This window comes from Mus caroli, unplaced genomic scaffold (assembly GCF_978045245.1).
Source record: "Mus caroli unplaced genomic scaffold, Mus_caroli_1 scaffold_7, whole genome shotgun sequence".
In the NCBI taxonomy this organism is placed as follows: Eukaryota; Metazoa; Chordata; class Mammalia; order Rodentia; family Muridae; genus Mus; species Mus caroli.
In genome coordinates this window covers 101,314,264-101,338,327 of record NW_028227262.1, presented here as the reverse complement: position 1 = coordinate 101,338,327, position 24,064 = coordinate 101,314,264, and the positions used below count along the sequence as shown (strand labels likewise).

At 45.1% G+C, this 24,064-nt stretch overlaps 1 protein-coding gene across 1 annotated transcript; it reads right to left on the bottom strand.

Moving 5' to 3' along the window:
* Nucleotides 1-1,025: 1,025 nt before the first annotated feature.
* Nucleotides 1,026-19,864, bottom strand: Pdia4 (protein disulfide isomerase family A member 4). Its single transcript, XM_085840640.1, has 10 exons — nucleotides 19,575-19,864; nucleotides 14,552-14,729; nucleotides 13,389-13,594; nucleotides 11,696-11,834; nucleotides 8,519-8,724; nucleotides 8,245-8,403; nucleotides 6,897-7,048; nucleotides 4,968-5,124; nucleotides 3,905-4,138; nucleotides 1,026-2,102 (listed from the first exon to the last, which is right to left on the bottom strand). Exons 1-10 carry the CDS (start codon nucleotides 19,660-19,662, stop codon nucleotides 1,687-1,689), a joined length of 1,935 nt encoding a protein of 644 aa, XP_085696766.1. The 5' UTR covers nucleotides 19,663-19,864; the 3' UTR covers nucleotides 1,026-1,686.
* Nucleotides 19,865-24,064: the final 4,200 nt, after the last annotated feature.

Below are 24,064 nucleotides of genomic sequence, written 5' to 3'. Positions count from 1 at the left end.
GAGCCATTGTATCTGGCATGGATTCCAGAGGATGGCACCTAGGTTTTGAAGTAACCTTTTATAGTCATTGTTGCCTTAGGTTTATGAAGTTGCTTTTCCTGAATGATTTAACACACCCTTGTGTAACTTGGTCCTGAGACACTCCTGGCAAACCAGGAAGTCTTGCATGCCTGAGAATTCCTTAGGTAATTTCAGACAACTCCTCGATCAGGTAAGGGATTTTGGTATGTGGAAACTGACTTGCTAAAAGTGCCTTTTGAGTAATAATAAAGAAACTCTGCGGGGCTGGTGAGATGGCTCACTGGGTAAGAACACCCGACTGCTCTTCCGAAGGTCCAGAGTTCAAATCCCAGCAACCACATGGTGGCTCACAACCATCTGTAACAGAGATCTGACTCCCTCTTCTAGAGTGTCTGAAGACAGCTACAGTGTACTTACATATAATAAATAAATAAATCTTTAAAAAAAAAAAAAAACTCTGCAGCATAGTTAGCCCATCAGAGGCTGACCCTCCCTGCTGAGAAGCCTCAACTCTGCCTATGTATGTATGTATGTATGTATGTATGTATTTGTTATATGTAAGTATACTGTAGCTGTCTTCAGACACACCAGAAGAGGCCATTGGATCTCATTACAGATGGTTGTGAGCCACCATGTGGTTGCTAGGATTTGAACTCAGGACCTCTGGAAGAGCAGCCTGAACTATCATGCAGTGTTTGCCTGATCATGCGGTGTAATTCAGAACATTTGACATTTTGTCATGCTTAGTTGTTATCTCTTAGAAGTCAGCTCTTTTGTTTTGTTTTTTGAGGCAGGTTTTTCTGTGTAAGCCTGGCTGTCCTAGAACTCACTCTGTAGACCAGTTCAAGGATGGCCTTGAACTCACACCCACCTGCCTCTGTGCTGGGATTAAAGGTGTAAGCCACCACACCCAGCTGTCTATCAGATATTGAGGTTATTTTACCCCATGCCCCCGACCCTCCCAATTATTAGCAGCCTACAACAACTGTTCTACCACCCCGAAGTTTCTAAGGCTGTCTGAGATCATTTTATTTTAGCAGCAGGACTGGTTTGAGGAACCAGTAATGGCCACACTCCATTACCACCTGTCGTCACGGTGTGTCAGATGCTGGAATGGCTATGTCCATCCAGCATCTGATACTGTTCAACCTGGACAAGGACATGGCTCTAACATCAGGCTGAAACAACATCCTGGCCAACTGTCAGGGGAGAGTGAGTCCTCAACTTGGTGTCATCAGCAGGAAGAAATAAAAAACAAACATACCAACAGTTATCTACTTTTAAGCTAAAAGTTGTTTGAACAAGAAAATAAAAGGCAAACAACATGATTTGGCAAAGACTTTTAAAGTTTAAATTAAAAAAAAAAAAAGATTCTTAAACAGAAGATCCAAAACGTATTTGTCTGAAGAAATACTGAAGTAAATAGTTTAAAAAAAAAAAAAAAAAAAGAGAAGACCCAAAATGATAAAAATAGATGTATCCTCCATAAAAATCTGATCTAAACTATCATCAAGTCACTCGTGGCTACTCAGTATTCAGATCATGAGGTGGCATTAACAAAATATAAAAAAAAAAGTCAAGATCCTGCCATTTCACTGATGGCTCACGTGCTTGGTGCTGTCCACTAGTGCCTGGTGCCTCCACCTTCTGCACACAGCCAGGCCTTTAAAGCTCTTCCTTGGTCCTGCTCCTCTTTGTGGCATGTTCATCTATAAACTTGCTCAAATGCTCCAGATCTCTGTTGCCGCCCTCAAACTTAATTGGGTTCTTTTTGTCCCCACTGGGAGCAAAATAGATGGTAGGGAAGCCCTCCACCTTATATTGGTCGTTGGTGATGTCGTTGGCAGTAGCATCCATCTTGGCGATAACCAGGTCCTTCTGGCCCTTGTATTTCTTGCCTAGGCTGGTGTAGATAGGCTCTAGCTGCTTGCAGTGCCCACACCAGGGTGCATAGAATTCAATGAGGACATCCTTTTTGGGGTCCATCACAATGGCATCGAAGGTCTTTCCCACCACCACCTTGACTGGTCCCTTGTTGTTCTTGGGTACTGGCTGTGATTTGATGACTGGCTTTAGTTTTCCTGCCAAACACAAAAAGAGGAGGTGTCAGTACTTAAAACACCATGGATCCTGCTACTCTATCTGAACCAGGCACTGAGGCAACCTGAACTACCAGGGGTTATTAGCCCCACTCACAGGTGGGGACGTAGCCCCTTTAAAACCTTCCCCAACAACAGGCAATATTCTATAGTAAAATTATCTTCACTCTCCCAGTCCCTACAAAATTCAGTCTAACAGAGACACTGACCAATGCAGGAGAACTATTGAGCACACTAGGACGGAGTCTGAAAACCCCGTGGGGAAAACATCAACTTTGTGATGACAAAACCAAGTACCCAAAATGGGTAAGGGCCCTGGTATGTACCAAATGGCCAGCAACGAGAATTAGGTGCTTTGCTCAGTCAGGACAATAAAGACTATGCTTGGAGTCTCATAGCAAGGGTTCCTCAGGTTCAAAAGACTGTTTGAAAAGGTTCTAAGTCATGCTTGCCCTTTTTCCTAAAAATAAAACCAAAACCTACCAACAAAACTAAAAACAAATGAAAGAGGAATTATGAGGCACAGTGACACACAACTACAATAACAGCATTCTGAGAGGCTGAGGCAGGAGAATCACAAGATTGAGGCTAACATGAGATACAGTGAGGCCCTGTCTCAAAAAGCAAAAACAAAGAACCGAGAGTCTGTCTCCATTTTCCCAACCCCAAGGGACAGGAGAGGAAGCGCCTAGAGTAAGACTCTTGAGTGCGAGTGGTCGGCAACAAGAGAGGTTCCAGGTCAAGTTCTCAAGTCACAGAGGTTTCAGCTGCACCTGACTCTGGGATGCATCTGGAGATGCCTCCCGGAATCCTTGCCTAACCACAAACTGTGGCTTCTTTAGACTGATGCTACTGAATGGGCCCTCACCCGGCTTTTGCTTTCAAAGTAAATACTAGAAAACTTGCCAAAATGAGGAAAACGTAAACCTCCTAGTGTTTGAAGTAACATTTAAGTTGTCTTGGTACCTCAGTGTTGGGGGGGGGTACATCGGCACTTTTTCAGGTAACTAAGTCAGAAAATGGGTTGGAGAGGACTTAGGAGTGAGGAGGGGCAGAGAGTAACAGGGGACCTACCAGGTCTTTTCTGTGGGCTATGGAGAGGAGATTAGGTGGCTTCCTCTATCATGTGCTACCTTATTCTTTTTTTTTTTCCTTTTTTTTTTTTTTTTTGGTTTTTCGAGACAGGGTTTCTCTGTGTAGCCCTGACTGTCCTGGCACTCACTTTGTAGACCAGGCTGGCCTCGAACTCAGAAATCCGCCTGCCTCTGCCTCCCGAGTGCTGGGATTAAAGGCGTGCACCACCACGCCCGGCTTTTTTTTTTTTTTTTTTTTTGGTTTTTCGAGACAGGGTTTCTCTGTGTAGCTCTGGCTGTCCTGGAACTCACTTTGTAGACCAGGCTGGCCTCGAACTCAGAAATCCGCCTGCCTCTGCCTCCCGAGTGCTGGGATTAAAGGCGTGTGACACCACGCCCGGCTCTTTTTTTTTTTTTTTTAAAGATTTATTTATTTTATTTATATGAGTACACTATAGCTGTTTTCAGACACACCAGAAGAGTGCATGGGATCCCACTACAGATGGCTGTGAGCCACCATGTGGTTGCCGGGAATTGAACTCAGGACCTCTGGAAGAGCAATTGGTGCTCTTAACCGCTGAGCCATCTCTCCAGCCCCCCCCCCTTTTTTTTTTATCATTTATTCATTGTTGATAAGAGTGCTTTGCTGGCTCGGAAGCTCCGGAGTGTCACCCATCTTTGTGAGGCACAAACATGTGTGGCCCAACTTACCTTTTTTAAAAGCTGTGACAAATTCCCGGAGAGTGTCTGAATCAAACTCCTCTGGCTCCATGGCAAACTTCTTCCCACTCTCATCTAGGATGGCTGCATTGACATCCTCTCCACTTTCACTGAGCCCCAGGTCCTTCACCTCCGTGGCATAGTCTTCCTCATCAGCAATGGCGAAGGTATACTCAGGGAAGTCCTTGGCCACCTCTAGGACTTTGTTACGCCAAAACTGAGTAGCTGAAACAGACACAGGCTGTGAACTAAGTGGCTGAGCATAGAACTGTCCTGCCCTGGACTGTGAGATTCAAGATTCTGACACTGACGCTCTCCGACAAGGCCCAGACCCAGAAGTACCTCGACCAGATAGGAAAGGATTTCTGGTATAGCAACACTGTGTAAGCAGCTGGCTTAAGGCTAGAACTCCAACTAAGCCCCAGGAGAGCTGGGTACTGGCAACACAGCTCTGTCTGAGAAGCCAGTTCAGCACCAGATCTGCTACATCATCTCTATGAAGGTAGTAGGCTTGACTTTTTTTTTTTTTTTTTTTTTTGAGACAGGGTTTCTCTGTATAGCTCTGGCTGTCCTGGAACTCACTTTGTAGACCAGGCTGGCCTCGAACTCAGAAATCCGCCTGCCTCTGCCTCCCGAGTGCTGGGATTAAAGGCGTGCGCCACCACGCCCGGCTTGACTTTTTTTTTATCGTCTATTTTCTTTGTTGTTTGTTTTAATTTTTATTATAGTATGCATAGGATAATATACTATTTATATTGTATGAGTATATGTGTGGCGGTCAGGGAACAACTTGTAGGAAATGGTTCTCTGTCTACCATGTAGGTCCTCAGGATTGGCACTGTTTTCACCTGTTGAGCCAACTCTTTAGGCCTAGGTCTGACTCTTAACTCCGCTTTTACTAAATCAGGAAGGAAAAGGGTACTTTATGGCTCAGAACTCGAAATCCGATGCTAGAGGCAAAAATATGCCCATACCACTAACTTTAAGGGTTCTAGAACAAGATGTCTAAAAATGGTAGCCCCCACCCTATAAAGGTGTTGGTAGGGTCTCTCACCAGCTCTGTAATCAAAGCTGAAGTCCACACTGTAGTATACAACCACCAGGGGGCGTTTGCTGTACCGCTTAGCATCATTAGAAGTCTTTCGATGGCCCACCAGGGGCAAGGCATGTTTCACCACATAGTCCTTAATGGCTGATGCCTCTGTGGAGCCCTGTTTCAAAGATCAAGAGCAAGCACAATGAAAAGGGAGCTCTAGCTAACATGCCGTCAGAGTCACACAGATGTTTGTGTGAGCTCACTCACCCCATCCAATCACACCATTTCTTCTGACTGGAACTCCAAACCCAATGAGAAAAAGCTTAAAGGTCTTAAACAGTATCTATACACATGGACTGAACCATGCAGGCTTTTCCATAGTCAGTTAACTGAGGTCCACAAGAGCCCAGAAATCCCTTTTACAGATGACAAGGTGAGATACAATAGCAGCTAATAAATGGCCAGGTGAGGCGCTGCAGCTGGCCACACACAGCCACCCTTGAACCTTCAGATTGTCCTAGAGAGCAGGGAAGCCTCAGATTAGAATTTAGACTCAGGCGAAACACGTGGTTGGTGAGCTGTCACACCGAGCCCACTTTTTTTCTCTGGGGGCTGTGTGCTGAGGGCATAGCATTCACACAAACAGCTGTACTCAACTAGGCTCCACAATGGACTCCTCTAATGATGGCCCATATGGTTCTTCAGTGAGATGTTTCATCAGTATCAAGGAAACCCAAGTTTGCATGGCACCTAAAATATGTGTCAGAGTGAGTGTCTAAGAAAACAGAACTCAGGTTTTAGAGACTGGAGGTCACTAGAGCTCACACTTAAAACTCAATAAAAACAGTCACTCTCAGATGGTTCTTGTTGAAGTAACTCAAGCACTTTATTCCATGTGGAGGAGGGTGGGATCAGGGGTAGATGCTTCCCACTGGTTCAGTCTGAGATGTTAGGGATGCTCTATTTGCATGGGGAAGGTAGGTCTCCAGGTCTTGTCCCTACATGACTATCAAGGCCCTCTTAATGGGGTGTCATAGTTATGTATTCCAGGACAGGTAGAACTTGACAGGGAGCCGGCCCCATACCCACCATTCTCAATTCTGAGATTTCCCAGGGTGGCAGGTCCACTTGCCCCACAGGGTCCCATAAAGACCCAGAGCTCCAACACCAGGAGCCTCAGCACAATGGACCAGCATCATCAGGGAAAAATACAACACTCACTGATTAGGCTCCTGTCCTGTGCCCTGAAGCTTAAGAGTGGGGTGAGAAGCAAAGGCTGGGAAAGGAGGTTTGAATACAAAGGAGTGGAACTCTTCCACAGAATTAGAAAAAGAGGTTTGGCCGGGCGTGGTGGCTCACGCCTTTAATCCCAGCACTCAGGAGGCAGAGGCAGGCGGATTTCTGAGTTCCAGGCCAGCCTGGTCTACAAAGTGAGTTCCAGGCCAGCCTGGTCTACAAAGTGAGTTCCAGGCCAGCCTGGTCTACAAAGTGAGTTCCAGGACAGCCAGGGCTATACAAAGAAACCCTGTCTTGAAAAAAACAAAAAAAAAAAAAAAAAAAACAAAAAAAAGAAAAGAAAAAGAGGTTTGGCTTTTAAGATTTCGAAAGCTCTTGTATGCCAAGCCCAGTTTCTCTGCCTATGCACCAGGATGGGCCTCGCAGCAACCGCTCCAATGCTTGCTGCCTCTTACCTCGCTCCACACCAGGATGTCAATGGACTAAACCTCTAAAACCACATGCAGGCCCCCATTAAATACGTTCCTTTTTGAGAGTTGCTTTGGTCATGATGTCTCTTCATAGCAATAGAACAGTGTCTAAGACAGGTATGCCACACCCTGTGGGCAAAGAAAATTCTCCACATTTCAAAGTCCAGGTGCTCTGCATGTACAATACCCAGGAACTGACATAGCAGAGGACACTTCACACCTCTGAAGAGCCCTCACTCACCTGAACGTCCATCACGTGGAACCTGGGCTCATACTTGGACTGGAACTTCTCAGGGTGCATCAGCACCAACTTCCCGAGGGAGACTTTCAGGAACTTGGCTATCTCAGGGCTGAAAGTGTGGTGAAACTTGTAGTCTTCTCTCAGGTTGTTAGCTGACAAATGAACAGAATATATTAAACTGATTCAATAACAGTTTTATGACCCGCATTGGCCAAGCAAGTGCCTGAAGGGTATGAATGCTGTGAATTCTGAATGGACAATATGCAGAGCTTAAGCACACAAAGGAGCCAAGTTTTAATTTAATTTAATTAATTAATTAATTTATTTATTTATTGGGAGGGGGGTTGTTGGTCTCAGAAATCCGCCTGCCTCTGCCTCCCGAGTGCTGGGATTAAAGGCATGCGCCACCACACCCGGCTACAGCTCACATCTTTAATCCTAGCACCTAAGAGGCAGAGCTGGCAGATCTCTGTGAGTTTGAGGCCAGTGTGGTCTACAGAGTAAAACCAGGGCTACACAGAGGTCCTCTCTCAAAACAAACAACAAATCACCAGCCTGAACTGAAAGTAGGTACAAGCATTGCTATGCCGCGGAGAGATCAGCACAAGGTGACAAGTGACATGCTGAAAGGAAACTTGGTGATGAAGTAGACTACACTTGTGCTGTGTGAAGGGGGAAATGAGGAAAAGGTGGCACTGAGGATCCTAAAACCCACAAACATTGGCCTGATGGAGCCAGCGTGTGAGCAGTGTTAGTTAACTAGCAAGGGCCAGGACCTGAATCCAGGCCCAAGTCAGAGCTGTTCTTTCTAGGAGAGGAGGAAGGCAAACAACCTAAATTAATGTGATTGTGTGGGGTGGGGAGACAGTGCAGCTGGTCTTTCACATTTAGCATGTGATTATACACTGCACCAACTATGTATGACAGCCACAAGGACCTGACCCACAGCCTCAACACAAGGCTGGAAAGCTAATTCCCACAGGTACTCCCTTGGTTCCTCCATCAAGCATTTGCTACACTGATAGACTCTTTTTTTTTTTTTTTTGGTTTTTCGAGGCAGGGTTTCTCTGTGTAGCCCTGGCTGTCCTGGAACTCACTTTGCAGACCAGGCTGGCCTCGAACTCAGAAATCCGCCTACCTCTGCCTCCCGAGTGCTGGGATTAAAGGCATGCACCACCACGCCCGGCTCACTGATAGACTCTTATGGAAGAGCATTTGCTGTTTTGGTGGGGCTAAGGTTTGAGTCTAGGACCTCATGAATACTAGCCCAAAACCTAATCATTATGCTAATTTTATGTAAAACAGCCTACTTCCCCCAAAGCCTCAGGAGTATGGCTTACATACTCACCAGCATCCTGATACTGCAAGTAGGCCGGGTCACCATCTCCCTGAAAGAGCCCAATGATGACTACATCATCTCCATCCTTCAGGAACTCCTGGACCTGCTTCAGGGTCAGAATCTCCTTTGAGGGAGGCCCAGACTGCTCAATCATGTAGTCAACAATCCCTAGGAGCAGAGCACATGTCTGAGGAAGACCCTTGCAGCTGACCACATCCTCTAGCTCCCAGCTGTGCAAGGGACAGTCCCTTTCCACACACTACGAGGAAGGTAGCAGCCATACCATATTTCTCTCGTGGGCCATTGTAGTCAAAAGGCCTTCCTTTGCGGAAAATTTTCAAAGTCGGGTAGCCAGAGACATCAAACCTCTTAGCCAGGTCTGTCTGTTCGGTGGCGTCCACTTTGGCTAAGGGAATTGGGGGAGAGCGCTTGCTGAGCTCCTTGGCAGCTTTCTCATACTCAGGGGCAAGTTTCTTGCAGTGTCCACACCTGCCAAAAGGAAGGCAATTCCATCAGGAATTTGTCCCAGCATGGATTTATGTATTAGCTAAGTGAGAGGCCAATCCCATGGGCCCAAGGAACTCAGTTACACCCACCAAATCTTGGAATGTCTCCTAGGTGAGAATGACAAGACAGGCCCCACAGGCACACTAAATTGTTAGAACATGAGACTCTTGTTGTTGGCATTCACATCCAAGAGGCCTGTGTGTATAGACAGGAGCACAGCAAACTGGTAGAAAGACAAGGAAAAAAGCAAGAGAGCCACCGTCCTATGAAGGGAGAAGATCTTCTTAGGATCTAGGGGCTGTCAACAATATAAATCAGGAGTGGCTTATTGACAAGGTGACAGCTTATGCTTTTTTGGCCTTATCTAACATCAAGTATAGACAATGGCAACAGATTAGCTGGATTCAGGGGCTGCGAGAGGCAACAATGTAAACAAAGACAGAGGACAAGAGTGAAACAAATTCTTAGCCTACAAACCAGAGCAGGGGATAACCAGGAGCAAGAAGCACTTGCAACTAGGACTGTGATTAACAGACTGTGCAGGGGCCACAGTAGCAGAAGAACGCATGCCTATCTGACTGGCACCCAGGTTTATTTAAACTTTGGTGGCACACAAACCACCAAACAAACAACAAACAAGCAAACAAACGATCTACAGCATGAGACGCCGATGACTTTTATCTGCTCTCAGGTTCTCAGGCCCTCCCAGTTAACATAAACACTGTCTCCTTCAGGTCCTTAATTAAAGGGTACATCCTACAACATGTCAACCATCTGCAAGTAAAGGGTAACTCTCTTCTTAGGTACCATGAGCTTATAAGGTGCTTAATGAGCTTGCTAGGTCCACAGTTTGCTACACACAACTCCTGAGTGGTCACTGTGGAGGTTGGAATGAAATGTCTGTCTCCTGTCTCCTATTTGAATGCTTGATCCCTACTTGGTGATGCTGTTTGGAGAAGCTTAGAGGCTGTAACCTTGTTGGAGGATGTATGTCAATAGAAGTGGGCTTTCAGAGTTAAAAGATTCTCACCATTTTCTAGTTTGTTCTCTCTGCTTCACTCTGGTGGGCCCTCAGCTTCCTACCCCTGCTGCCAGGCCTGCACTCTGCCATTATATGGTCTATTATCTCTCTGGATTCATAAGGCCACACAAACTCCTCCTTTTATGAGCTGTCTCTGTTATTCTCTTTCCTCACAGCAAATAATAGTAACAGTCATAAACCAGAATGGGTAGGTGACCCACTAGTACAATGTCATGTCTCACCGACCATGTCAGGCCTCCTCTATAGCAATGTAAGGACTGGCATCTCTTTAGCACTCAAGCTGGGTCACAAAAGGTGCCACTGGCTTATCTGCACCCCAGTACACTATGTTATTTCCTTCCTTCTCCTCCAGTTTTCCTTTTGGGCATCCCTTTGTGTTGTCATTTCATCTGTACACCCAACAGTGAACAGATATAGTGGTTTTTCTGCAAAATCCAGAAAGCCACAGGTCTGGGTTCACACAGGCCCTGCCTGAGCCAGGGCAGACTAGCTCCTTGCTATGTATCAGCCACAGCCTCTGCCTGCTGATTCTAACACAACAAACTTCTTTTCCTTGCTGACACTCAGGGCCTCATCCATGCAGACACTTGAGGGCACTTTTATTTTATTTTTTATTTATTTATTTTTTGGAGACAGGGGTTCTCTGTGTAATTCTGTCTTTCCTGGAACTTTCTCTGGAACCATAAGGCCACACAAATTGTATAGAGCAAGCAATTTAGTCTTTATTCTAGTGACTCACCCAGGCAAATGCTAAGTCGGCTCAAAAGTCAGAACCCATGGCAAGGAATGAAGAATTCACCAAGATGCTGCCTCAGACTATTTCCTGGGAAGTCGACTCCCACAGTTACATTCATCTCCCTACAAGTCTTTTTTCATCCAGGGGTGGTAACACATGCCTGAATTCCAGGACTCGAGAGGTTGAAGCAGGAGACTGCTCCAAGTTTGTAGGCCCACCTAGGCTACATAACAAGACCAAGAATAAAGTCACTAGAATAAAGATTAAATTATGAATTGTGGATGTGAACACTGGGCAAAAGAGTAGTTGGGGCAAGCCCAGGATTTGGGAGGCAGAGGCAGATGGATCTCTGGGAGTTTGAGGCCAGCTTGCACTACACAATTTGTGTGGCCTTATGGTTCCAGAGAAAGTTCTTTTTTTTTTTTTTTTTTGATTTTTTTCGAGACAGGATTTCTCTGTGTAGCCCTGGCTGTCCTGGCACTCACTTTGTAGACCAGGCTGGCCTCGAACTCAGAAATCCGCCTGCCTCTGCCTCCCGAGTGCTGGGATTAAAGGCGTGCGCCACCACGCCCGGCTCGAGAAAGTTCTTAAGAAATCAAAAAACAGGCTGGCAAGATGGTTCAGCAGGTGAAAGTGCTTGTCACACAAGATTGACAACATGAAAGCCGGGCTTGGTGACGCATGCCTTTAATCCCAGCACTCGGGAGGCAGAGGCAGACGGATTTCTGAGTTTGAGGCCAGCCTGGTCTACAGAGTGAGTTCCAGGACAGCCAGGGCTACACAGAGAAACCCTGTCTCAAAAAACAAAACAAAACAAAGATTGACAACATGAGTTCAACTCCCCAGAACAAAAATGGAAAGAGAGCAAGTATTCCACAAAGCTGTTCTCTTACTACCACCCATGCTGTGACACACGCTCGCGCGCACGCACACACACACACACACACACACACACACACACACACACACACACACACACACAGAGTGAAGTTTAAAGTGAGGACTTGCTGCTTCCTTCCATGTACAGCCCTCCCATGATTCCCCTTAGCCCCAGCTGCTGCCTTAACCTTGCTCTGTATTAACCTTGCTGGCTGTGCATTGCAACCCTTCACCAATGCTTAGCAGAGTTCTCAACACTCATTATCATAATATCATGGACCTGACTGTTAACATACCACGGGGCATAGAACTCCACCAAAATGATGTCTGCATTATTTACGACATCGTCAAAGTTATCTTTAGTCAATGAAAGAGTGACTTCAGGTGGAGGTGTCCAATCAGGCTGGGAAACTTCTCTGACTTTGGCAACAATTTCTAAAAAATAAAACAACAGAAAAACATGAGACTCAATGTATGACCAGGACGGACCTCTCAGCAACTGCTCCAATGTGTGCTGCCTCTCACCATGCTCCCCACCACCTCTGAAACCCTAAGCAAGGACCTTACCAATTAAATGTCTTTTCTAAGAGTTGCCATGGTCATAGAGTCTCTTCATAAGACCAGAACAGTAACTATGTCAGATACATATTAATCAATCTTGCAACATTCCTGCAACATGTGTAAACTATTTACATGCGCGACCACACCAGGTCACGGCATCATGAAATGTGGGCAAAAATCTAGAAAATTTCAAACAGCAGAAACTCCTACAGCTAGGGTGCAACAGAATCACCTGGGAAGTGTGCCTAGGGGCTGGTAAGATGGCTCAGTGGGAAGAGTGTCTAGGGGCTGGTAGGATGGCTCAGTGGGAAGAGTGTCTAGGGGCTGGTAGGATGGCACAGTGGGAAGTGTGCCTAGGGGCTGGTAGGATTACACAGTGGCTTGAGGCACTTGTCACCAAGCCTGAAGACAGGAGATCAATCCTCAGGACCCACATGGCAGGAAAACCAACCCCCTATAAGTTGTCCTTGGTCTTCATATACACACCATAGCATGCCCATAATCACCACCCACGCAGATTAAAACATGTAATAGTTTTGTGGCTTCACTTCAGAAATGGAGTCAGTAACTGGAGTGGAAAATCATCCTTAAAAATAAAGAGACTAGCCAGGCTAGTAGCACACACCTTTAATCCCTGCACTCAGGAGGCAGAAGCAGGGGATCTCTGTATGAGTTCGAGGCTAGCCTAATCTACAAATCGAGTCCCAGGACAGGCAGGGCTACATAGTAAGGCCCTGTCTCAAAAGTAAAAAACTAAACAAGCAAAAATAATTAATATAAATGAAAAGATAGATAAATGGGCCAAAGTTTAGGAGTAGCACAAGTGGTAGAATGTTTGCTCATCATGTAAGTTACTCTAGTTTGCTCCCCAGCACAAGAAATAAATAAAAATAAAAAAATAAACAAGTGATTCTTAGGACAAGGAACTATAAATTTTTCTCTTTACTACAAATATCACCAAAAGCTAAGGGGCCCAATCTTCACAAGTTCACTATACAAACTGCCTGCTCCTGCCCACACCCATACCCAGAAGCCCTGAGCCAGTTTACCAGGAAACAACCATTTATTAAAATTCACTCAGAGGGGACGGCCTGGGGATGAGGTGTCTACTCTAGCTCCTAGACATGCAGCTCAAAAGGTTCCAAAGCAGGCCAGAAAGCCCGGTGTGAAGGCTGGGTGCCTATTATCTTGTTCTTCCTTCATAGTTTTTTTAAGTATGGCTATGTATTCAAACGAGGGTGAGTAGACATGCACGCCAAGGACTTAAGTTGTTAAGGCTTGTCCTCCGCTAAAGGCGACCATCTGTATGTGTGAGAGAATGCCTGTTTTCTTTTAAATGTATATATACCGGTGTATGGAGGCCAGAGGTCAACCTTGAGTGCTTTTCCTTAGGTACCATTCCCCAACAGCTCACATCCTGGAGCTCACCTTCCTGGGTCCTGGAGCCATCATAGTCAACGGCCTGTCCCTTCTTCAGGATCTTGATGGTGGGGTAGCCACTCACATCAAATTTGCTGGCTAGCATGGATGCTGAGGTTGCATCGATCTTCGCAACAGGAATGGGAGGATCATTATCCTTCAAAGTACTGGCAATTTTCTCATATTCTGGAGCAAACTGCTTGCAGTGTCCACACCTGAGAAATTTAAGGGAGAAGAAAAAGAATTACCTGTATCCAAGAGATTGAAATCCAACAAAACGTTCAAAAAACGGAGGCTTTATAGAAAGACTTATAGTTTAGATATCATACACAAATTGCTATTGCAATTAAAAAATATATATATAAAGTACCTGATATATAAAATACAAATAAAACCTCAAAACTGCTAAAAGGATCACTTATCTTATAGAAAGTAATGGTTTCAAATCACATATTAGATAAATAATGCAAGACTACCTCAGAAGTTAAACAGAGAGAGCACAGAAGGAAGAGAAAAGAACAGAAGGGACTATGAAATGCAAAACAGCCCAAGAGAAGTGGGAGGAATTGAACAGTTTCCATGCACGAAAGCATGAGGGGTAAAACAGGAAAAGAATCTGTATCTGCTTCCCCAGAGCTCTGTACAGGAGAACAAAAGTAAGACAAGAAAATCACCCCCTGGTCAGCAGCCTGCACCTGGAGCTGCCTCTGCCAGCCTGTTCAGAAATATGATTACCATTCTATGGTGAGGGCTGACTAAAGGCTACCTAATGCCAGCCGGGAGGACAGTCTCCAGTTTCCAACACCCTGACATCAAGTTGAAGTCCTAGAGCTGGTGAGGTGGCACAGCAGGTAAAAGTCACTTGCCACCAAGACTGTAGACCCCAGTTCTAGCCCCTGGATCCACAATGGTAGAAAAATGACTCCTGCAAGTTTTTCTTACGTCCACAAGCATGCTATAGCACACACACAAAATAATCAAAAAATGCAATAATAATAATAATTATTATTTATAATAATAATAGCAGCCCCATCTCAAAAAAAACAAAAAGTAATAATAAAATAAAGTAGTAGGAAAAAATGGAAGAGCTGGAGCTCTTGCAGTCAGATCTTCATTTCCCCTGGGGCCTGCACGGCCTGAGGAGGCTGTAAGAGCTAAGGTGCGGGGCTTACCATGGTGCATAGAACTCCAGTAGCACTGTATCTTTGTCAGCCACAAAGTTATCAAAGTTCCCATCATTTAAGACCCAAACACCATTTTCTTCCTTAACTTCCAAGTCATCGTCATCCTCTTCCTCTTCCTCCTCCTCCTCTTCCTCCTCCTCAGTGGCATTTTCTGTATCTGAAGTATCTGAGCAGAAGAGACCCACGCTGGTTAAGAAACCCATGACGTTCTCCTCTACAACTATACCAGAGGCCCAAACTCTTAAAACGAGTCATGGTGGCCGGATATCCTTACCCTACAGATCCCGGTCCACCTCTGTAAACTATATGGCTACTTTACATTCCAAGTAGGAACACAGATGTAGCATCGTGGCCATGCCATGGAATCAAAGACCATTTTCCTGCTGTTTTCTAGAACCTCAATAAACCTTTCCCAGTGACACTTTACCTGCCTGTTCCCTCCAAATGTGCAGATATCAAGATTTACCCTCTGGTACGTACATAAATTCTCCTTCTGAAAAAGCTGTGTCATTCCACTTCATATTCTTTAAAAATATCCCACAGGGCTGCTCCTTCAGGAGACAGCTGGAAGGGAAGCATGCTTTTCTTAGAAAGCCAGCCTTGAGTAATACTCTGAGAGGAAAAGACTATGAAACAATGACAACTTTACAGACTTAGGGAACCAGCCGGGTGTGATGGCGCACGCCTTTAATCCCAGCACTCGGGAGGCAGAGGCAGGCGGATTTCTGAGTTCGAGGCCAGCCTGGTCTACAAAGTGAGTTCCAGGACAGCCAAGGCTACACAGAGAAACCCTGTCTCGAAAAAAAACAAAACCAAAACCAAAAAACAACTGACTTAGGGAACCAACCTGCATCAAATACACACAAAAATTATACTTTGTTGGAAGCAATCCCCCCCCCCCACACACACACACACCCCAGAATGCAAGAGAGTGTTACTGTGTTAACTTTTAAATTGTTCTTTCTAAACTGCATGAAACTCTGGGCCTCCCTGAGGAGTTTCTCCATGGACTGTCATGGCAGCAAGCAGATCTATGTGCAGCAAGCACACTATTCCTTTCACCCGGAGCCAGAGTGTGTCAAAGGGCCAATTCTTTTCTCAGGAGCTCAGTTAACAACACTGCCGGTTACTGTCTGGGACTGAGTGCACTCAAGGCCTGAAACCTGCTCCCAGGATCCTGGAACCCCTGAGACTTGTGGAATGTATGAAGTAACTCAATACTGGCTCTATAACTGTGGGTACACAGAGACCCCCTGAGTTTCACCCACATGTCCCTCACACTGCTCTTCCACAACGCTGAAGTTCTGGGGTTATCGGGTTAGCTTTGATCATTATTAACGGACTTTATCAATCTGCAAAATCATTACAAAAATCCTAGCTCTGCCTCATCTCTACTACTCATATCTCACTCACTTCCCCCACTCCACAGCCTTTTCCTGCCTCATTCATCCTTTCCTCAACTGAGGCCTACATTCTTCTGATGTGAAAGTAAGAGAAATAGCTCTAATATGCCCACTTTCAGAGTAAAAACCAAGCTGGCGTGTGCTTCTCTTGCCCACCGTTCCCTCCTTCTGGGCACCATCAAAACAGGTGTTCCGGACAGAGAGGAATTAAGGGGACAGGTTCTCGGGTACTCAGCAGGAACAGAGCAGAGAAGATGCGGGTCCCTGACTGAGTTTGACATTTGACAGTACGACGGTACCTATTTATTGCATGGTTCCATGATACGTGTTTTCTGGACAACTCCCTAGGGAACAGAGGACAAGCTTCCTCAGCAGGGTTTTGTTCCCATCCTTCCAGAATGTTCAGGAACTGAGGATACGGGAGGACATACACACCACACAAAACACAACAATCCTCTGCTCTGTGGCACTCAAAAAACGGTGCCTCGTCTACTGACATACTTTTTTGAAAGAACCAGAATTAAGTCATAACACACAGTTTGTTGATATTGATTAAAGCCAAGCGGCTGCTGTTCCAGGAGGGCTGGTGATATAAGCTTAGTCCCTTACACTCCATCTGAATTCATCAGGCTGAATCCACTCTCAATCATGACTGACAATCCACACCATATGTACTGGTATTCACAGCAACCAAGTCTTTGGGACCCTCAATATTTAACACTAAATTCACCAAGCTCAAGGCTGCTGGTACTTCAAGAGCTTTGCCTACTACAACCTACGAGGAAGCACCTACTGGCCAAGGCCAGGACTTCACGTATGTCACACAAGTAGCCCACTAATCACGGTGGCTTTCTAGGAGACAAACTGAATACTTCCCACTCCCTAAATGATCTGCTGGATGCAAGGATGCATTGCAACTTCTGCCCGGTGGCCACCTCATCTGTGCATTTAGGAGGCTGGAGAGGTTAGGTAGGGTTTATGGTCAACCACATTCATCTGTTCTAGTCAGGGCCGAGAGAGAAAGCACTATGAAATCTTATCCCCTCTTCAAGCTAGGGAACATGGCTAGGAGAGGAAGGGAATCCTGACAGTCCACCCAGTTACAGGAAGACTTATGCATACAGTGAAAGTAACCCAGCCTGGTGGTGGTGGGCACACCTTTAATCCCAGCACTCAAGAGGCAGAGGCTGGTGGATCTCTGAGTTCAAGACCAGCCTGGTCTACAGAGTGAGTTCCAAGACAGGGCTACACAGAGAACTCCTACCTCAAAACAAACAAACAAAAAACAACAATAGAAACACGAACAAACCCTAAACAAATAAAAAGAAAAAAAAAATCAGAATAAAAAAGCAAAAACCTGACACCATGCATGCTTGGTTATCTCAGATTAAATTTTTAAAATTTTAATGTGAGATTTTATTTCTAAGTGTTTATTTCTGTTTTTAAAGTTTTATTTTAAAAATTATGTGTAAGTAGGTGCATATGAGTGCAGCTTCCCAGAGGCTCTGTCCTGGAGCTAGAGTTACAGGTAGTTGTAAGCTAGCTAGCTAATGTTGGTTGTTAGGAATCCAACTCAGGTCCTCTGGTGGGACAGAACATAAACCACGGAGCCATTTCACCAGCCCTCAGGATTGATTTGTTGTGATAGAGATCAAACTTAGGGTCTTGCACATTTGAGATAACTGCTCTCCCCGCTGATTTACATCTCCATCCACTAGTTTTTTTTGTTTTTTGTTTTTTTAACTCTATCTGCGTTCCCCTGATTAGACTTCACTTTTAAAGTCAAAACATTCCAGCTTAGAAAAGCATATCCAAAACTTTCGAGTACCTTCTGAAAGGGTGCGATCTCTTTTGGCATAAACCAAATGAAACATCGCACATCCTGTCTACAACCACTGAACAACCCTGATGATGACACTGCATCCCTGACCAGGCCAGGCACTGGTACTTTCTGTAAGGATGTCCCCACTTCTTCAGCAAGGCCACACTCCACCTTGCCGAGGAGCTAGTATTGGCTGAACAAACAATCATTAGGCCAAACTCAAACAGTAAATAGTGAACAACAACAACAACAAGAACGTTAACTAGTGCTCAATCAGGACAGATGATACTAAGTATGGACCAAGCACAATGAGTGAAACTGCATTCTCCCTCCCTTTGCAGTGCAATACCTTGCACATGGTAGGTAACTGATATATCACTAAACCACACTGCCAGCCCTACCAAACCTGAGAACCTAGCCTAAGAGGGTTGTCTTTGGCCCAGACACCCCAGGGATTCTTGGGTTCACCAAGAGCAAACACTCCCCCAGAGACAGCACCAGTGACCCAAAAGATATACCACTGGCTAGTCTAAACAACCTTTGAAATCCACTCACCCAGGACTCTCAAGAAGTCACACTTTTCACACTTCCTGGCATTTGAACCCCTGCCCAGAGGCTCAAGGCCAGCCTGGTCTACATGATGAGCTCCAAGCTACATAATGAGACCCCATCTTGAACAAACAAACATACATCACCCTAAAACTGACCACTGTCTCACAACTGTGTAGTTTTTAACACGTTCTTAAAGCATATACCAAACTACACTGGTTCTCAAACTCATGTGTCTATTCTGTTTTAAAAAGTGAAAAATTTGATTAAAATGATGACTCTGCCCTCTTTCTGTTTTAATTTATTTTGGGTCTCTATAAGAAATGAGCCCTCAGTCAGTGTAGACAAAAGTGCCAAGATATCCTCGTAGGTAGGACAGATAGTTGGCCCCTTTCAGCAGTCTCTTCATTTCTACTCTTACCTACCTGGGCAAAGACTCATAAATCAATGATCCACAGGAATCTTACTCAACCTAGGAGTATAAAGTTCACATTCCCCCTACACACTAAACTTTAAAAATGGGCTTTATTTATATTAGTCTAAACCTAGTAGGCAACAAGTTAGTGATTAGAAGGGTTAAGGAAAGGTGTCGATCAGACCCGTTCTCTAGGAACAACGTTAACTAGCACTTCCTATTTTCAAAGTTCTTATATTTTCGGTAGAGGATTTCGAAGAAAGGGTGCGGGCATAATGTCTATGAGTTACACATACTGTTCCTACTAGAATACATGCATCACCAGCCTCGACTCTCAAAACAGTGCAGCGAGTGGCAAAAAAGGCGCTGAATTAAAAAATGCTTGTATATGGCAGCTCCAGTTTCCATAAAAGACGAAAACAAAGCCTGAGTTATTTCTACTTCTTGATATAGATGCCCAGTATCTGCGACTGCCCCTTCCAGGTCCTACTAGCGGCCATCCCGCCTCCGTCTCGTTCCTAAAACCGGTTTTGGAAACGAGAGTACTCTCCAGAAAATTTTACTCACCAAAGGGGCAAATCTCAGTAGTGAGGGTAAAGAGACAAGTTGCGAACCAGGCACTGGGCACGTCCCTCCGTGTCCTAGTCTCAGGTAGGAACTAAAGAGGCCCACACCCCTAGATTCGGCCCTACACTGAAACTCCATTAAGTTCGTTGCTCCCGGGTCAATAATTCCGCAGGGGTGTGAGTGAAGCACCCTGTCAGGCCCCAGCAAGGTTTGCAGCCCACGCGAGCTGCTCCTCCGGCCCGCCCTCCCGCTTACCTTCGTGCGCATCTCCGGCGCTCGCAGCAGCCAGCAGCTGTGTCAGCGCCAAGAGCAGGACCAACAGCCAAGCTTTCCGGAGCTTCATGATTTCCGGTGCAGAGCTGGGCCTGCAGACACCGGTCACCGCGGAGCACTCGCCGACCACCCGAGCGACGCCGGAGCGCACCAAAGCCTCCAGGAAGTTCAGGCCGGTGATTGGTTGGAGGTAAGGAAGCCGCGGCCCGTCCAATCCCCGCACGAATCAGGGCGAGAGCCGTGGCGCCCCGCCCACACCGGCCCCGCCCCGCTGCCTGAACCCTCCGCGCGGGCGCGCCCCTCTGCTCCGCGTTTAAAACTCCGAGCCCTAGCGTGAGGTGCCCCCTTCTGATTGGCTGTGCCGCGACCACCAATCACGGGCTGCCACTCGGTTTGCTTGGAGCGCCCAGGTCCGGAAAGAGTGCGGGGGAGAACAAAGGCAACCAGCCCTGCACAGGGAGGCGGGGCTTGAGCACTCCGAGGGGAGGGATTGGTTGGGACTGCCAGCTCCCTTTGGCCAAGCTTGGCAGGAAGAACACGTGTAAGAAACTCAGGGAAATGGTGGGGTGCAGGTGTAGGCTCATCCGTCTGAGTCTGTCCTTGTGCGGGAAACTAAAGAGGACAGAACTTTTGGGGAAAAGTGAGATCAGAGATCCCGCCTCTGTTCCCATGTTCTTTGGCTTCTTGTTTTTTTCTGCTGAGCATATAAAAGTTTGAGTTTCTTTCCTAGATACTAGGTTGGGAGAGGTATATGAAATAGATAGTTGTTTCGGAGCTGGGTGGGCTGACTCCATGTCTGTGGAGGCAGAGACCCATGACTTTTAGTGATATCCTGTCGCAAAAAAAAAAAAGAAAGGAAGGAAAAAAGAAAGAAAAGAAAAATTAGAAGGACTCCATGACTAAGTCTATAACTAAGTCAGATTCTTGTCTGAACGTTGCCTTATATTATGATTTTTCTGGAAAGAGAGAGAGAGAGAGATAACCAATCTAGTGGTTTAGATCTAGAAATAACCGTGAATGTTTTGGAAAAGAACTAGGTTTGCATGTCAGAAAAGAAAGCTGTACTGGCATTAGGGTTAGCACCTGTGGATTAACATCTGATAAGACATAGAAGACAAATGAGGCTAAATAAATAAGTCTTAGAGAGTCCTGCAATATTTTCTGATGTATACAGGAGGAGAAAATGAGCTGTATTTATGACTACTCCCCTGGGTTGTCGTTTTGGCACTTATTAGGCTAGGTTCCTAGGCCAATTTGAATGTGTGTTTTCCTTTACTCCTGAAGATCTCTCTCTAGAGAAGTAGTCCACTGGGAGAGAGTCCCTATCATTTATATTGTCTATCTACTAGTGTATCTGTGACAATTCCTGCATGCATGACCACAGCCAGAAGTTCAGATTATATGTTTTGAAAACTAAATTAAGACTAGACAGGCACACAGCCTACATGCTCTGGACTCCCGAGGTTTATGATTGATTCTATCTAGGTTAAACCACAAGAGATGACTGCAGTCTCTTGTATTCTCTGTAGAACTCAGTGATGGTTCTACCTTTTTTATTATTCTGATATAATTCTTTTCTGTAGTTTCAACTACTTTGGAGGCTAAAGCAGGAGATCATTTTAGCCCAGAAATTCAAAGCTAAACTGGACAAGAGAGTAATGTCTCGTCTCAAAACAAACAAAACCAGATACACACAAACCTATGACCTCTCGTCCAACATAAAACAAAAATAGCTCCATTTCTTTTAACTTTTATTATTTTATGTGTAAGAGTGCTTATGTGTATATACATGCCTGATGTATTCAGAGGTCAGAAGAGGGCATCAGATTTTCTGGAGCTAAAATGTGGGTGCTCTAGCCTCTCACGTGTGTTTGTTTTGTTTGTTTGTTTTATGGGGTTTTGTTTGGTTTTGGTTTTGTTTGATTTTGCTTTTTGGTTTTGTTGTTGTTTTTGGTTGTTTGGTTTTGATTTTCAAGACAGGATGTCTCTATGTAGCCTTGACTGTCCTGAAACTCACTCTGTAGATCAGGCTGGCCTGGAACTTAGGGATCTACCTGCTTCTGCCTCCAAGTGCTGAGATTAAAGGTATGTGTCACCAGACCCAGCTTTAGCCCCTCATTTTTTTTTTTTATTTTGTTTTACGTGCATAGTAGTTTTACTTTCATGTATGTCTATGCACTACTTACATGCCTGGTGCATGAGGATGCCAGAAGAAAGGGTTAGAACTCCTCCCATAACTGGAGTTACAGGTGGGTGTGTCCCATTATGTGGGTGCGGCAAATCAAACTGAGGTCTTCTGGAAGAATAGCTGACCGACCTCTCTTAACTCTCCACTTTTATTTTTAAAGTATGTGTTAGGTGGGTGTTGGGTGTGTGCATGTGAGTGTGGGTGCCTGCAAAGGTCAGAAAAGGACACTGGGTCCATTAGAGCTGTAGTTATAGGTCTCGTGAGCCATCTGACATGGCTGTTATAAACTGAACTCAGGTCCTTTGCAAGAGCAGTAAATGGTCTTAACCACTGAGCCCTCTCCCCAAACCCAGGTTTTGTTTGTTTGGGTTTTGGGTTTTTGTTTGTTTTTAGACAAGGTCGCACAATATAACTCTGGCTGGCCTTGGACTCCTAGAAATCAGCAAGCCTCTGCCCTCAGAGAACTGGGATTAAAGGATGGGCCGCTAGGCCTGCCCCCACTTTTTTTTTTTTTTTTTTTTTTGGTTTTTCGAGACAGGGTTTCTCTGTGTAGCCCTGGCTGTCCTGGCACTCACTTTGTAGACCAGGCTGGCCTCGAACTCAGAAATCCTCCTGCCTCTGCCTCCCGAGTGCTGGGATTAAAGGCGTGCGCCCGGCTCTTTTTTTTTTTTTTTTTTTTTTTTTTTTATCTTACACTTGTAACATATCATGGAAGTTAGCTTTTCTTGGCCTCTTAGAATTGTAATTGCAAACTGAAATGCGCTCTGGACACACCTTCAGAACTAGCTGCTTAGAAGCTGTGTGCGCCTGCCTACTGTGTTCTCTTTCTTCATACTCAGAGTCTGTGTTCATGGTTTAGAATAGAATGTTTCAATAGATGCCACTGTAACTGCAGTTCCCTGTAGCTAAATACTGACTGTCTTTGATGTTGTAGGACAAGATTCCCATTTAGGTTTGCCCAGCTACTTAACTGTAACACAGGGCTGGCAACCTGATCGGTTTTTACCAGAGAGTTGCTCTTGATAAGCTGTTTCTAAGTTCATAGAAATAAATAGTTGGCTCAGTAATTTCCTTTTTATGCCAAAGGTACTGGCCTATAATGGTTTTCAACTTAAGGATTATGCTCCTTAAGTTTCATTGTTATTAATACCAGAGTATTCTAACTATTTGGTACTGTTACTAAAAGGACAAGCACTATTGGAAGTTGTAGAAATGAAGCATTGAAATATAGATGAAACATAGCATACTTTCATATTAAAAACAAAAAAAAATATGAAATGGTAAGTTCACTCTGGAGTCGGACTGCATGACACTGAGTTTAGACTCTACCACTTCATTTTGCTCATTTGGTATCTATTAAAAAACCTGTATGCCAAGTAGTTTTCAGGGTACAATATTATATATGTTTAATAATAGGGCTGGCTAGATGGCTCAGTGGTTAAGAGCACTGACTGCTCTTCCGAAGGTCCTGAGTTCAAATCCCACGACCACATGGTGGCTCACAACCACCTGTAATGAGATCTGACTCCCTCTTCTGGCGTGTCTGAAGACAGCTACAGTGTACTTATGTATATTAAAAAATCTTTGGGCCAGAGCCAGGAGTAGGTAGGACTTACTGGAGCGAGCTGGGTTGACCAGAGCAAGCAGTTAGAGAGATGGCTCAATGGTTAAGGGTATGTAATGCAAGTTGGGGATTTGGCTCAGAGGTAGAGCTCTTGTCCAGTGTGTGATGCTCTTGTGGAGGAGCTGAATTCCAGTTCTAGCACTCACACAGAGGGTAACTCACTACCTTAACTGCATATAGAGGAAGTCCATGACTCTGGCCTCCTAGTGCAAGACTCTCAGTTAAGTAGATCTACATACCTACATATAATTAAACAAATAATTTAAAAGTAAAAAGCTGGACACCATAGTAACCTATCTATTGTCTGCAATCCTAGCATTTCCCCTGTGAGGGATGAGGCAGAGACAGGTCAATCCCCCTAGAGCTCACAGGCCTACTCATTTGGAGTGCACAGCCCAGAGACAACAAAAGGAGATTCTGTAGAAACAAGGTAGAAAGAAAGGACCAACACTGGTTATTTACATTTCAATGTTTCACTTCTACAAATTCCAATAGCATTTGCTTTTGAGTAACAGTACCAAATACTTAGAATATGCTGGCATTTAATAACAAAGAAACTTAAGGAGTATAATCTTCTTAAAAGGTTGGGATTTGGCTCTGTCAAGTAGAGTTAGGTTTGGTTTGAGGTATTTCTTACCAAAGAACATGACATGGTTTCTA

Coding starts and splice junctions, on each gene's coding strand:
- Pdia4 (XM_085840640.1), bottom strand. CDS start 19,662: ATGAAGCTCCGGAAAGCTTGGCTGTTGGTCCTGCTCTTGGCGCTGACA. Junction 13,595..14,551: donor CTGGAGTTCTATGCACCATG/GTAAGCCCCGCA, acceptor TAAATTTCTCAG/GTGTGGACACTGCAAGCAGT. Junction 11,835..13,388: donor TGGCTCCAGGACCCAGGAAG/GTGAGCTCCAGG, acceptor TTTATTTTTTAG/AAATTGTTGCCAAAGTCAGA.